Genomic DNA, 14,858 nt, shown 5'->3' on the forward strand with positions numbered 1-14,858 from the left:
ATGGCTAAGGGTTTGCTTACTTCCTTTGCTGCCTCCTTTAATATAACTTGAAATATCCCGTCCACCCAGGTGCCTTTTTTATGTTTAACTTCAACAATTTCTTCTCTACTTTGCTCTCATTTATTACAGAATCACTCAGCTCCCTGTTAGAGTTTGATAATCTTCTGGCACTCCCCTCATTGAATAACTCCTCATGTGTGAATGTAGATGCAAAATACTCATTCAGTTTATCAGCTACCTGAGCATGGTCATCAATAGTCAATCCATCTATGTTAAGTGGTTCAATCTGATTCATCCCTTTCCTTCTAGAGTTTACATAAGTAAAGAACTCTTTGCTGTTTTTCTTTGCATCTTTGCCAAAGATTTCTTGTAATCTGCCTTCGCCTGCCTAACCTCCTTTGTGACTTGATTACAGACTAATTTATATCTGCCACAGGCTTCTGTGTCACCTGATAATTTATATGCATCCAATACTTTTTTCTTCTCTGCCAGGAGTCTCATTAATTCATCTGACATCCATTTAGGCCTAAACCTTGAACAGTATTTCTTATTTGGAATAAAAAGCCTAGTAGCCTCCAAAATCAAGTCCCTGAAGAATTAAACGTTGGTAACATCATCATTTGATCCCACTGTACAGAATTTAAAAATTATCTGAGACTCCTGTAGTCACCTTTACGAAAGCAAAAGCCCTTTCCTTTAGCGTTGATGGTAGGTACATCTTTAAGTAATCCTTTATCTGCAAATTCTTAATGCATGAATAATCTCTGCCGATAATCATGTCAAGAGTATTACTCCCTCTTGTTGCCTCTCGAACAAGTTGCTGTAGAAATCAGTAATCCAATAAATCCACAAAACTTGCTAGTGTGCGAGTGACCAACCCACAAGTTCCAGTTAAAATCCTCCATTATAAGACATTCTGATTTACTGGCCTACTCTATTTCTATGCAGAATTGCTCATTATACTCATGAGATTCATTAGGCCTATAACATACACCTAATCTCATTTTTTCTTTCCCAGTGCTTATGTCACACTAAACAGACTCAACATTCCATTGTCCATCAACATCAATTGGATGCACTTCCTTAGATTTTATGTGTTTCTAAACTAACAGCATAACCCCTCCTCCCTTCCTGTCATGTCTATCCTTCCTGTACACATTGTACTGGCCAAATTCCAATTCTGCATTGCTTATATCTGTAGGATACCACGTCTTTGATATCCCAACAATATCTGCCTTTGATGTCTTGACTAGTACTTCAAGCTCATCAGATTTATTAACCATACTCCTAGCATTAGTGTACATGCAAGTATACATGCACCTGTTCCTACTCTTAGTCACCTTAACACAGCCCATGTATTTACTTGTTCCACACTAGAACTCCCAGCAGCCTGGAAATCATGTTTCATTTGTGAGTTCGTAAACCTTATTTTACTCTAATTTATAAAAATACTTTGGCCTGAAACGTTACGCATGTAAACTAATTTATAAAACCGGATATTATAGATATAAGAGGTTTTATGGGTCGTAACATGGTCAAAGATTATTTCCTGTCGTGCAGTCAACTTGACCAACATCTTAATAAATTTGAAAAAAAAAAGTTAGTACGGTTTAATAGATTCCAGATAATGATGAAACTCCTGTTTCATCATTATCTGGAATCTATTAAACCGTACTCAGTTATCACTCCTCATAACTCAGGTATGGGCAATTACTAATTTTCCTATTTTAACGAGAGCCATATAAGTTACTGGTGACAAACGTGATACCCTGTTAATGAATGAATAAAGAAATATCGAATTGAAAAATAATGAATTTAAAGAAATATTGAATTGAAAAATAATGAATTTAAAGAAATATTTTAAGAGTTCCATTATTGTGGAATTTCAGGCAAGGGTGGCCCGTCTATGACCCTACTAGGTAGTCTCCTATATGAAAGCTATAGGCAAGTTAGGAGATCACCCGGGGGGGGGGATGTCCCCGAATAGCTGAATCCAACACTGGAGTTGAATTCCCCCCTTACATATCGACTTTGGTAAAAGTCTTTCTGTCTTGCTTCCCCTTTTTATTTTCATGTGCAAGCAGAAGGTTTTATGTTAATTACAGGTGGTCTAAGGTGGTGCGTGGGGGTTTGAAGTAAACCCTACTTACTGTTTGTATGGAATGCGTTTATTTGGCTATATACGAAGTGCTATTACGTAAATAGATCGAAGGCTCAAGAAATAGGTTTCTCTAGTTGTGGGAATTGTGACAGTGTAATATCTAAAGTATTAGTTACTGTGTGGGCTCCAAAAGAAAGAAAGTTTCATAAACAAATAAATTACGTTATATCAGGGTCCGAGCTCATGATGATACGCCACTGATTATTTTTCTAGGAGGGGAAGGGATGATCCCCAAGCAAGTTTATTACGTTCATGTAAAATGTTCTCTTTCACTATAATGGTTTATCAAATCTACTTTTGATGAAAAGTGCGAATTGAACGTCGTTCACGAATTTCATAAAAATTCACTAAAGTGTACACGTAATGAATTGGTGCATTGCCTTTTTCTCATTTGTATTTAATTCTTACCATCATATTTGTGTCTTCAAAAGTGTGTTGTTTACTGTGTTTGTGTTAATAATATCTCCCAAGTTTTTCACGCCTGCTTATTTTAACATTAATTGCTTCTGGTGATCTTTTATATCTTTTTAAATTATCACTGGTAACCCGACTTTGAAATTTGTATTGACGACGCCAACTGTGCAGGTTTCTTCGTTTTGTTAATTTTTTAGTCTACCTATTCCTATTATCTTCTTGAAATCCTTGGACTTTCTACTCTCTGTACGCGTCCTGCATTGATGACGTCATCTCCCGACGTGGATGTATTGCAGCTGCACTGCAACCTCTGCAACTGTAAAGTACGCGTTATATGTACATAGAACTTCTCCCCTTCAGAGAGCCTTAAAGTGCATTTATTAACTTAGAAAGCAGCGGAAAATTTTCGTAATACAAGCAAAGTTTTTTTTTGAATATTTTAGAAAGTATTTTTTCTTTGGATCTCCTTTTTGGTAGCGGAAGCTCACACGAATGTCACTGTTCACACATACAGGCTGAGTCGTTATGCGCGGAGGAAGGAAGAAGATCAAAGGAAAGGGCTTAATTATTGGAATTGAGTTATTGTTTAGGTATATATCTGAAGTAGTTTGAAAAGAAATTTATTGGATTTTGTAACACCCGTTTTTCAACATCATGGCGGCAATCATAACTGAAACGACAGGTATGATATTAATTATCGTGTCTCTATCCTTCAGTATAATAGAATTGTTTATATTTTGATTTTAAGGCTATATAGCTTTATATTTAAAGCTTGGACGTTATGTGTGATTCTGTCTGTGCTTGTTGTCATTTATGAAGTGGTGTAAAAAAGTTTGCAGTTAGTACGGTTGCAAAGTAAGAATTCTGTAGTACTATAAGTAGATATTAATGATTCTTCTTTATAAGGTGCTCCAGCCGTCTGTCGCCAGCATGGTCATGGTCGCGGGGGATTTGCAGAAACTTCTAGACCGTGTCTTCTGTGTCTGATTTCATTATATGATTTGAAGATTTCGAGAAGTCGCATGTGGCCACAAACAAGATTTGTTCACTTTTGTGAACGAATTCATTAGTTTCTTAATCGTTATGCTGTGCAAAATGATCTACTGTCACCTAACAAAATGTCTTTTCCATTGCGCAGAGCATAATTCGCATACGAGGGTCTCTTAGTGAAGCCACCCGAATTTAAATTAATGTAGTACAGTATTGCAACTTGAGTTAGAAAGATGTAAAAGTGATTCAGTATACAATTTTTTTTTTCACGATGAAATGTTAAGGTCAAGCATATTCCAAGATGACAAAGCAATATTGTTCTCATATCAGACTTCTATGCGGTACAAAAAAAAAAAAAAAAAAATTGAGACTTGGTAAAGATATGGTTTCATTATTCGTTAACTACAAAATCATTTTGTAATTAGAAAAAGTCATTTGACACTTTCTTAGTTTACCGGAAATGTGCTTATAGCCCATGCTAAACTTGTAAAGTACTATAGAGATACAGCTGTGTAACGTGATATGCATTATTTGTATAAAGTAAAAACTAAAGTTGCCTCAAAACAAGAATGCAATTTTGTAATTAACGTTTTTTGACACTAAACCCTCGAATTACAAGGTTAATAACATTGAATCATTTTTAAATTTTCCTGAAGATTGATGCCTATTCTGTCATAGTGGAATTTCTGAAATTTGGCCTTAATTCTGGGTATGCCAGAATTAAGGCCAAAGTTACTTTATATTGTATTATCATCCCATAATCTGTATTGTACGTAGATATATATAATAATGCTTTTAACAGTCAAATAGCTAGCGATTTAACAAAAGCTGTGCTCTCCATCAATCGATCTCCATCCCACATAAATAATGGAGGTACAAAAGAGGAGGGAGGATATTCAAAGAAGTTTATATATGGGAGTTAAAATGATACAAATTAGAATAATATTCTTACAATGATGTTATTTTAACAAAATGCCCAACAACAACTAAATAAGGTTGAAAGAATAAACTTTATTTTGAAACTAGTTTTAAAATAAAATTGTTCCATCTACCATTTAGACCAGTGCTTGGTATCCCTGGGAGTTCATGCACTTGATTTCCATATTTATACTTGTGAATTGCAATATATCTATTTTGTAAACATTGCTACTCTCAGCATATAATCACATTTTATTCTTCATGAAATGCATTATGGAAACTTCAGAAATATCCCCTTTTTAGTTTTAAGCATCATTTGTTTAAATAAAAAAATATTAAATTTGGAAGTCCCTCCCCAGATTGACAAATTTGTGTAGTGAGTCTGGGTTGCTAACCACTGGCCTCCATCCTAGAGGAGAACATTCTGAAAGCATGCAGTGTGAGCTTCTGTGATTCTGTCAAGAGAACACTAGATAAATCAGTAATTGTCTTCATTAGATATATTGCAGGAGGCAGTAACTAAGAAAATTAGTTTGTAATCTGGATGGTGTCTTAACAGAAAGATAAATTGCATTAAACAATTACTGCTGGCACAGAAAGTGGCCAAGTAGGTTTGTATGTTAATATAGAAGAATGGAACTAAGGTCATTAATTGATAGCAGTTAGTTGTAGTATAATGATTATGGCAATTAGATAATGTGATTACAGATCCAAATATGGATATTCAACAAGAGTCTGTTTGCAATTTGCATTCTTTATTGCTTCCCATATGTTCAAAATGTCTGTGCGTGCCATGTTTGTTGTTTGGGATGTTGCAGAGCTTTGTCTGTTCATTTATTTTAAAACACATGCAGATATTCACAGTCAGTTACAGGCATCTTTTTTTTTTTTTTTTTTAACCAGCCAAGGAGACTTTTATACTTTCTGGTAATACAAGGTGTGAGTGTAAATAATGAGTCTACACACACAGCCACTGCACACCAAGTACCACCTGTGAAACAAAAGCACTGCAGTTGACCTTGAACTTTTCCCCTAGTTGTCTGCTAAGTTCCAACATGCTCATTTGCTTTGCAGTGAGACAGGTTTTCATTACCTTGTGTTTTTGCAGCTTGCCAGAAAAATGTCAGACAAAAGAATCGAACAATGATTTTTAACAAAACTAAAGAAAACACCAGTTGAAAGTTAAGTTGTTACGTGAAGTTTATGGGGAAGATACTCTGTTGAGAGCTCACGTGTTTGAATGGCCTAAAATATTTTTGAGAGAATGTGGAAGACAGTGAATGACCAGGCCATCTGATATCCATGAAAACTGATAAATGTAGACTGATGAAGGATGTTGATTAGAAGTGATCATCGTTTAAGCATTAAAATGGTTATATCAGAACTCAGTATGGTCAAAGAAACAGTTAGACAAATTTTAACTTAAAATTTAGGTATGAGAAAAGTGCACACCAAGGTGGTGCCAGAAATTTTGAATGAAGGTCAAGGAATGAGAAGATGTCAAGTTTGCGAAGATGTTTTGGAAAAACAACTTCACAACCTGGATAACAATTTAAACCTAACAGTTGATTTAGATCAGCCTTTTATTATGTAATTACATGCAATGAAATTTGTATAATTACGTGCAATGAAAGTTGGCTGTTCCAATATGGTCCAGAAACTAAAAGACAGTCAATGAAATGGTAAACAAAACAGTTCCTCAGATCAAAAAAAAAAAAGCAAGAATGTTAAAATCAAAAATGAAAATTCATTCTTGTTTTCTTCAATATTAAAGGAATTATTATGGCTGAATATGACTATCAGTCACACATTGAAGTTTATACCACCAAATCCAACTATCAGTTGGACATTGAAGTTCTGAAAAGGCTGCATAAAAAATTTGAAGGGAGAGACCAGAATTGTGGAAGGATGGTTTGATTCTCCATCACACAATGTGCTCTCTGTTTGCTGGTTTCTGGCCAAAAAACAAATCCCTGTGTGTGTGCACTCTACTTGCCAGACTTAGCCCCTTGTGACTTTCTCTTCTGTAAACTGAAAAGTGTACTCGAGAAAACCCATTTTCAGCCCATTGAAGATATTCAGAAAAAAAAAACGACTCTGAAGTGTTAAAAGGGCTTGCAGATGGCCTCCAGAAATGTTTCTGTGTGGAAGAAACATATGGAACAGTGTTTGCAAGCCCAAGGCAATTATTTTGAAGTGGATAACTTGGACAAAATATTTCATTATTTTATTGCAACATTTTTGTTATTTAATAGCTACACCCCATACGTGGGCAGATATTGGTATTAGTAGTAGTACTGACAAATGATGCAAGATATAAAAGGCTTTTGCAGTTAAATAAATACAGCAAAACCCTACATAGCACTGATAATTGGTACTGAAACTTCCGTGTTATGTGAAACCGTGCTGATTGAGGTATAATTGTAATGGTTTTTAATTGAATGCATACCAGAGATAGTCTATAAACAAATTATAATAAATCTATAAACAATTTGCCTTGATAGCCAATTAAAAGGATTTGAAATAAAAAATATTGCAAAAATTTTATTAATGAAAAGGTAATGAGAGATGAGAAAAAAGCTTTGTTTATTTAGGTATTTCAATAATAAAGTCTGAAGTTGTTTCTTTTTTTCTTGCCGTACACATCTTTGTAGCACTGAATCCCATCTTGTAAAATTTGCCCTATCTTGATGCTACGTTTAACCTCCGGATCTCGATTCATAATCGCCTCACAGGCCATGTCAACTCCCCCCCTCCCAAAAAACTTTCTCCGATTCCTCTGTTGAGAAAATTCTTTTGATGCCACTTCATTGTTATCCACTTCAGAATTGTTTTACTTTTCTTCATATGCAGTTTGCTTATCAATTTCAAGGAGAATTGCATCATCTAAGTCATTTGCATGTAAGTCGATGCAGTCACATTCATTGGCACTGTCCAAAGTTTCAAATCCCAAGTCTTCTCCAATCTTCAGTGTCTTCAGCAATTGTCTGAACTTACAATTCAAAACCAGTGAAATCATTTGCCAAATGGGCCAAAACATGCTGCCAAACAGAATGCTTGTTGTTGTTGTTGGCAGTGATTTCTAGGCCAAGATGCAGATATATTTTCGATTGTATTTAAAGGGGGTAAAAAATAAATTGTGAAATGAAAAGCTATCACGTCGTCTCGTCAGGATGGAATTAAGAATACTGAACACTGTTGCACATTGCCGCTGACTGCTTGAGGAGCTTTTGGCACGTGCATGTGAGATTATAGCATTGGCACTGCAGCATATATGTAGAGTATATGTCTAGGCTATTGAATGAATTTTAATATGTGCAGTAAATTTTTGACCTAAACTTAATTGAAAACCGTGTTATAGTGAAACCCGCGCTGTTTGAAGCCATGCTAAGTGAGATATTGCTGTATAATGAAATATTTTGTAGCTTGCAAGTTATCTCCTTCAAAGTAATTGCCTTGGGTTGCTCATATTGTTTCATTTTTCTTCCAAGCACAGAAACATTTCTGGAAGTAATCTTCTGTTAAGCCTTTTTCACACTTATACCTTCAATGGATTGGAAATGGGTTCCTTTAATTACACTTTTCAGTTTAGGGAATCAAAAAAGTCACAAGGGGAGTTCTAGAAGGTAGGGTTCTTGTTCATACACAGGAATTTTGTTTTTTGGTTAGAAACTAGCAAACTAGTATTTACTGGAGCATTGTCTTGAGGGAGCATCCAACTATCCTTCCACAATTTTGAATTTTTTCGTGCAGCCTTGTCAGCACTTTAATGTAGTATGTTTGATTGTCAGTCTGATTTGGTGTGACATATTAAGCCACAATAATTCCTTTTTTAATATCAAATAAAACAAGAAGAATAGTTCATTTTTGATTTAAACATTTTTACTTTTTTTGGCGTAGAGGATTGTTTTGTCTTCCATTGCATTGACTGTCTTTTAGCTTCTGAATCGTATTGGAACAATCAACTTTCACTGCAAGTAATTACAGTACTCGAAGTCTGTGCCCCCCCCCCCCCCCCCCAAATATCTTCACAAACTTGGAGTCTTCCTATTCTTTGATCTTTAGTCAAAATTTTTAGCACCATTTTGGCACACTTTTTTTTTTTTTTTTCATGCCCAAATTTTCAGTTAATTTGTCTGTTTCTTTGTCCATATTGAGTTCTGATGCAACTATTCTAATGCTTAAACAAAGATAACTTCTAATCAGTGTTCTTGCCCATTCCAGATTTTCTTCAATTTTCAGGGATACCGAATATCCTGGTAATTCATAGTCTTTTCTCTCTTCCTTCTAAAAATGTTTTATGCCATTCAAGCATGAGGTCTTGATATGGTTTCTTCCCCACAAACTTGTCATCATCAGCCATTTCCAATCTACTGTAGGATGGAGGCCTCTCCAGCAACTTTCCAGTTCCTTCTGTTTTGTGCAATGGCCATCCATTTACTACTCACGAAATCTTGAATTTCATGTGTCCATCTCTGTTGTACTGGCAGCAGCTTTCTTTCAGCTCTTTTGGTTACCATTCTGTTATTTTCTTAGTCTATCTGTCATAATGTCTTCGAGCTATGTGTCCTACCTAAGTCCATTTCAATTGTTTAGTTTTGATAAGAATGTCCTTTACTTGAGTTTGCTGCCTAATCCATATCTGAGTCCTAATATGTGTTTGCAGTGTAGTTTCACTTCTTTTGGTGAGTGCCCAAGTTTCACTTCCATAAGTCATGGTGGGTAGTATACATTGATTCATTATTTTAAGTTTCAGACAAATTGGGATATTGCTCTTCAGTATGTGACTATATTTCCTGAATGCTATCCATCCAAGATTTATTCTTCTCTTGACTTGCAGCCATTTATCATTATTACAGCTAGTCCAAGAAACATATTTGACTCCACCTTTTCAATTTCTGCTTCTTCAATGATTATATCCCTTCCTGTGGCATGCTTTTTCATCATTACTTTTGTTTTAACCATATTCATCTTTAGTCCGAAATCCTTACTAACCCTGCATAACAGATTAAGATTTTACTCTAATTCTTTGGGATCATGGTTCACAATGACTGCTTTCTGCGACCAGTCCAATCTTCTGAAAGCTTCTTCAATGGCAGCAGTAAGCAACTTCGGAGGTATTGTAATTCTCCTTGTCGAATTCCTTTTTAAATTTTCTACAGTCATTTTCTAGTCTAATTAAGGAGTTAGTGTTCTCATATATTTTCTCAAAATCATAATGTAATGGATGTCTGTGCCTTGTCTTTCCAGTGCCCAAAACATTGCCTTATGCTGTATGGAGTCAAATGCCTTTTCATAATCCATAAATGCCAGGCATAATGGTGTTTTTTTTTTTTTTTTTTTTTTATTCATTTGCTTTCTCCATTAGCTGTGATATTACATGAAAGTGATCCATAATTGAAAATCCTGTCCTAAAGCCAGCTTGCTCTTTCGGTTGATTTTCCTCAAGTATTCTTTCTAATCTGTTAGTAATGACCCTTGCGAACAACTTGTAGATGTGGGAAAATAAGCCAATTGGTCAATAATTTCCAATTTCTGATTTAGTTCCTTTCTTATGCAGCAAAATTATGATTGCATTATTCCATTCCTTAGGTATCATGCCTTTCCTAATGTATTTTGTGAAGAGCCTTACCAGTTTTTGTGTTATGTCTCTTCCTGCTAATTTTAACAACTCTACAGTAACTTAATCTTCATCTGGGGTTTTTTGATTCTTCATTTTCTTCAGTGCATGTTCTACCTCATCAGGCAGGATATCGGGTATGTCGTACGTGTTGCTAATTTGTGATCCCTCTTCCCCACTGCTAGCATCATTCCTTGCTCCTTACATATTACTTTATAGTAATCTTCTGCTATTTGAATTATGCTTCTCTTCTATTTATAAGTAAATCATTACTATTCTTCAGATTCAGTATCATTGCTGATGCTGCATAAGCTTGCTTTCTTGCATCAAATGCCTCTACTAATGCTAATTGTCTTTCTGTATTACTGCTCATGACTGCTGATTTAAGTCCTTTGTTTTCTCTTAATGCTTGTTTTACTTTTCTTGTGTTAAATCTTCTTATGTCCTCTCTGAGTCTCTTTCTAATGGCTTTGCATAACTCAGTACACTCAGTTTTGTCCTTGTCGGTGTTTAACTTGCCTTTCATTTGTTGTCTTCCGACCATCATAACAAGTGTTTCTAGGCACAGTATGGCCTTAGCAGCCCTTGTGCCATTAAACAACAAACCAACAACAAGTGTTTCTTGACTAATATTTTCTTCTTTGGATTTCTTTTTTCCTACTTCATCAGGCAGGGCTCTATCACTTTCAGAAAGTTGTATTCCTCGTTGATATCTTGGTCCTGAAAGGTCTGCAGAAGCTCAGGCTTGTTCCTAAGTTCAGTACATACTTCTTTTTCTCCTCTTCTGTTTCTTTGGCATAACAACTCATAACTTTCAGTTAGTGTTTTCTTTAGTTTTGCTAAAAATTTGAGGTTGATTGGTTCGATTCTTTTATCTGCCATTTTTCTGGCAAACTGCAGGAGTACAAGGTGATAAAAACCTGTCTTATTGCAAAGAAAATGAATGCGTTGAATTTTGACCTGGCAGACAACTGTGGAAATGTTCAAGGTCAACTTCTGTGTCTTTGTTCTGTTTATCTCCTCTCAGAATTTGTTGATTTGTTCCTTAAAATTATTAAAACTACCTAATTCCACAACATTGAATGGAAGTGCTCCAACAATCAACTAAAATGCATATGGCTGAAGGCAAATTTCCACACATCTATCCTTCAAACATGCTGCCTCAATTTCAATTTTTCTATTGTGTTATCTGAGCAAGAGGAAGGATGCCATCATTACTTCATCCATTGAAAACCTTTAAATAGCTGTCATACCTCAGCCCTCATGTGTAACACAGTTGATAGAATCGCTGTCCTTCCCACACCGGGTAGAAAAAACCAGAGTTCTGTCAATGACATGAGAAATTTTTATCGGCCTTTTTCACAATGTTGGCGAGTTAGTTGGTCTCAGGTGAGGGTAACATGGTTTTTCCCTCCCCGAAACTTGGGTTTTTTATCCAGCAAACGAAATCAACCACAGAACACACCCAATTTATAGACAGTATATACAGAGCAATATGGTCTTAGTCACTGGTGTTCCTAAAACGCTACTACTACAACTGTCATATCTCATGTAATATCTGGAAACCAGGCACCTGGTGTCCAGACATTACAGTTTGCAGAACTGAATCATATCTTGATGTGAGCACTCTTTTGTTCCTCTCAGTAATCTCGTTGCTTTTCTTTGCACCTATTCCATTAGATCCATATCCCTCCTAAAATGAGGTTTCCAGATCTGTATGCTGTACTTAGGTATGACCTTATTGTTGTCATATACTGTGGTATAACCGTCTCCTTATCCCTGCTGGCAAAATTCCTGTTTGTCATTGAAAAACCTTGTGAGCTTTCCTAGAAGCCTGTTCTGTACTACTGACATTTCTGGCTTATTGGGCTTTTAAAATGAAAAAAAAAAAAAAAATAAATAAAAATAAATAAAAAATAAGGTTTAATATTGGCAAGGTGGTGATGATGTCAAATAGGTTTTTGTTGCTTTCATTTGAAGACTAACTTTTGTGTGTTTTTCTTTTTTGTATGTTTTTAACTTTTTCTTTTATATCATTTTGGGAATATTAATTTTAGTAAACCTTTTTTTGCATAATGATATTGTTATTGATTGACAGTGACTTTCAGGGTAATGTATTCCCCATGGGCCAAGTCTAAATGAAGTGGGGGAATGATATTTGCTTTTTGTCTGCACTACTTTATTGTACCTAGCTTAGCATTTGGCTTGCACCTTTGTTTATCCAAAGTACTATCTGTTGTGTAGTTTGTTCCCATTGTGATATTTTCATTTTTGGTGGTGCTTTTTTGGTTCCTTGCCCATCTTAACTTCTTTCTGGACTGGGCTGCTCACCATTACCATTCATGAATTGGAATATATCTTAAATGTATTAGGATGAGCAAGGAAACGGGCTTTTTCTGCATCTGCGAAAACAAAAAAATCATTTGTACTAATCACTACAGTATTCCCTCCTTAGGAAATTTCAGAGATATGGACAAAGCTGTTTGTTAGTTTATTAGTTTACTGCATATCACATTTGACATATATGTAATTGGAATTGTTTGCAGTTATTTTTTATTTTAACAATATGAACCCATATCATGTCTGATAAATGCAAGAGTAAGAAATGTATAATCATGATGGGAAAGAAAGTAAATAAAGAAATGTGAAGGTGGTGAGAAAATGACAGACATTGCATGTATGTATGGCATGAATTGATCAACGATGGCAATGATTGTGAAGGACAAAGAATGAATCTTGGAACATAAAGTTATCAACAATCATTAGTAAGAAGCAGATGAAACTGGAAAAGCTTTTGGTTATGTGGCTAGAGGATCAGAATCAACGTTGAATGCCTATTAGTCTAAGCCTAATTCAAGGAAAGCCTGAGTTCATTCAAAGACTTGCAGGCCAAGCAAGGCAACGTTTGTGATGAAACATTTACTGCAAGCCATAGATCATTTCAAAAATTCAAAATTCATTCAAATCTTAAGATCTAAGTGAGTGGCAAGGTGGCTAGTGCAGATACCATGGCTGCAAAAGAATTTTCTGCGATACTTGTGGAGATTAGGGAACATGCTTTGTAAAAAAGATAGGTGGAACAGGACCAGGGTATGTCTGCCAGGGGCAAAGGTTGATGACGTTGTAGAGCGAATATCATCTTTTAAGGGCACAAAAGGTGATATAGTTGTACACGTTGGCACTAATAATATTAAGAGTAGGAGACCGGCAGAATTACTTAACAAGTACAGGTCACTGTTGAACAAAAGCCGAGAATTAGGGTTGAATTTGAAAGTGTCTGCAATTCTGCCCAGACACGATAGGAGGGAGTATATGATGAGAGCCTTGTCGATCAATTCGGCCCTGGAAAGATTGTGCAAGGCTCAAGGGGTAGAATTTTTTTCAGCCTGGACTGTACTTGTTAACAGGAGAGATTGCTTCTACAGGGATGGGATACACTTAAATAGAAAGGGTGCAAGAATATTTGCTGATGCTATCGAGGCAGTGTTAGGTGGGTCGGAAAACTGCTAGCTTGGGGGGAGACAAAAACCAATAGATTGACAGTAGCCACTGGCAGAGGTGAAAGAGATTCTTGCACTGCTTCTATTAGAATGAGCAGAAGCCTGAAAAACAAGATGCATGGTATTTCAGAGACTGCTGGGAGCCATTGTGGTACAAGTAAACACATGGGTTGTGTTAGGGTAGCTAAGAATAGAAACAGGTGCAGGTATACTTGCGTGTACACCAATGCTAGGAGTTTAGTAAATAAATTTGAATTTGAGGTATTGCTCAAAACATCGAAGGCAGATATTGTTGGGATATCAGAGACGTGGTGTCACACAGATATAAGGGATGCGGAACTGCAATTTGGGGAGTACAACGTCTACAGAAAGGATAGACAGGATAGGAAGGGGGGAGGTGTTATGCTATTAGTTAAGAAACACATAAAAACCAAGGAAGTGAAGCCAGTCGACATCGCTGGACAGTGCAGTGTGGAGTCAGTTTGGTGTGACATAAACATTGGGAGATCAAAATTGAGAGTAGGAGTGTGCTATAGGCCTAATGACTCTGATGAGTATAATAAGGAACTGTACAGGGAAATAGAGTGGGCCAGTAAATCAGAGTGTCTTATAATGGGAGATTTTAATTTCCCAGATATTGACTGGAATTTGGGGGCTGGATACTCACACACTAGCAGGGCTTTTGTGGATTTATTGGATGATTGTTTTCTACATCAGCATGTTCGGGAGGCAACTAGAGGGAGTAATACTCTTGATTTGATTATCAGCAGTGATTCTTCATGCATTAAGAATCTGCAGATAAATGAACCACTAGGTGGCAGTGATCACAGTGTGCTGAAGTGGGATTTACTCAAAGAGGTAACTACCATTAGGGGTAAAGGGAAGGGTTATTGCTTCCGTAAAGGCGACTACGATGGACTGAGACAGTATTTAAATTCTATTCAGTGGGACCAACTGATGATGTTACCAACAGCAAATTGAAAATGGGAAGCATTCAAAGAACTTATCTTGGAAGCTACTAGGCTTTACATACCAACTAAGAAATATTGTTCAAGGTTTAGGCCAAAATGGATGTCAGATGAACTAATGAGGCATATGGCAGAGAAGAAAAATGCATGGGATACTTACAAATTAACACATGACACAGAAGCCTATGATAGATACAAGTTGATATGCAACCAAGTTACAAAGGAGGTTAGGCAGGCGAAGGCAGATTACGAGAAATCCTTGGCAAGGGATGCAAAGAAAAACAGCA

The 14,858-nt window shown here is 36.1% G+C and overlaps 1 protein-coding gene across 1 annotated transcript in view; it reads left to right on the forward strand.

Moving 5' to 3' along the window:
* The first annotated feature begins 3,031 nt into the window (after positions 1 to 3,031).
* The window catches only part of sxc (O-linked N-acetylglucosamine (GlcNAc) transferase sxc), a 211,300-nt gene continuing 199,473 nt past the window's right edge, over positions 3,032 to 14,858 (forward strand). Inside the window, exon 1 of the mRNA XM_090369293.1 lies at positions 3,032 to 3,257. Within this exon, the coding sequence (XP_090225419.1) occupies positions 3,230 to 3,257 (28 nt within the window). The 5' untranslated portion in view covers positions 3,032 to 3,229. The remainder of the gene's footprint in view (positions 3,258 to 14,858) is intronic.

Source organism: Mastigoproctus giganteus, chromosome 3 (assembly GCF_048544385.1).
Source record: "Mastigoproctus giganteus isolate SK-2022 chromosome 3, ASM4854438v1, whole genome shotgun sequence".
Classification (NCBI taxonomy): domain Eukaryota; kingdom Metazoa; phylum Arthropoda; class Arachnida; order Uropygi; family Thelyphonidae; genus Mastigoproctus; species Mastigoproctus giganteus.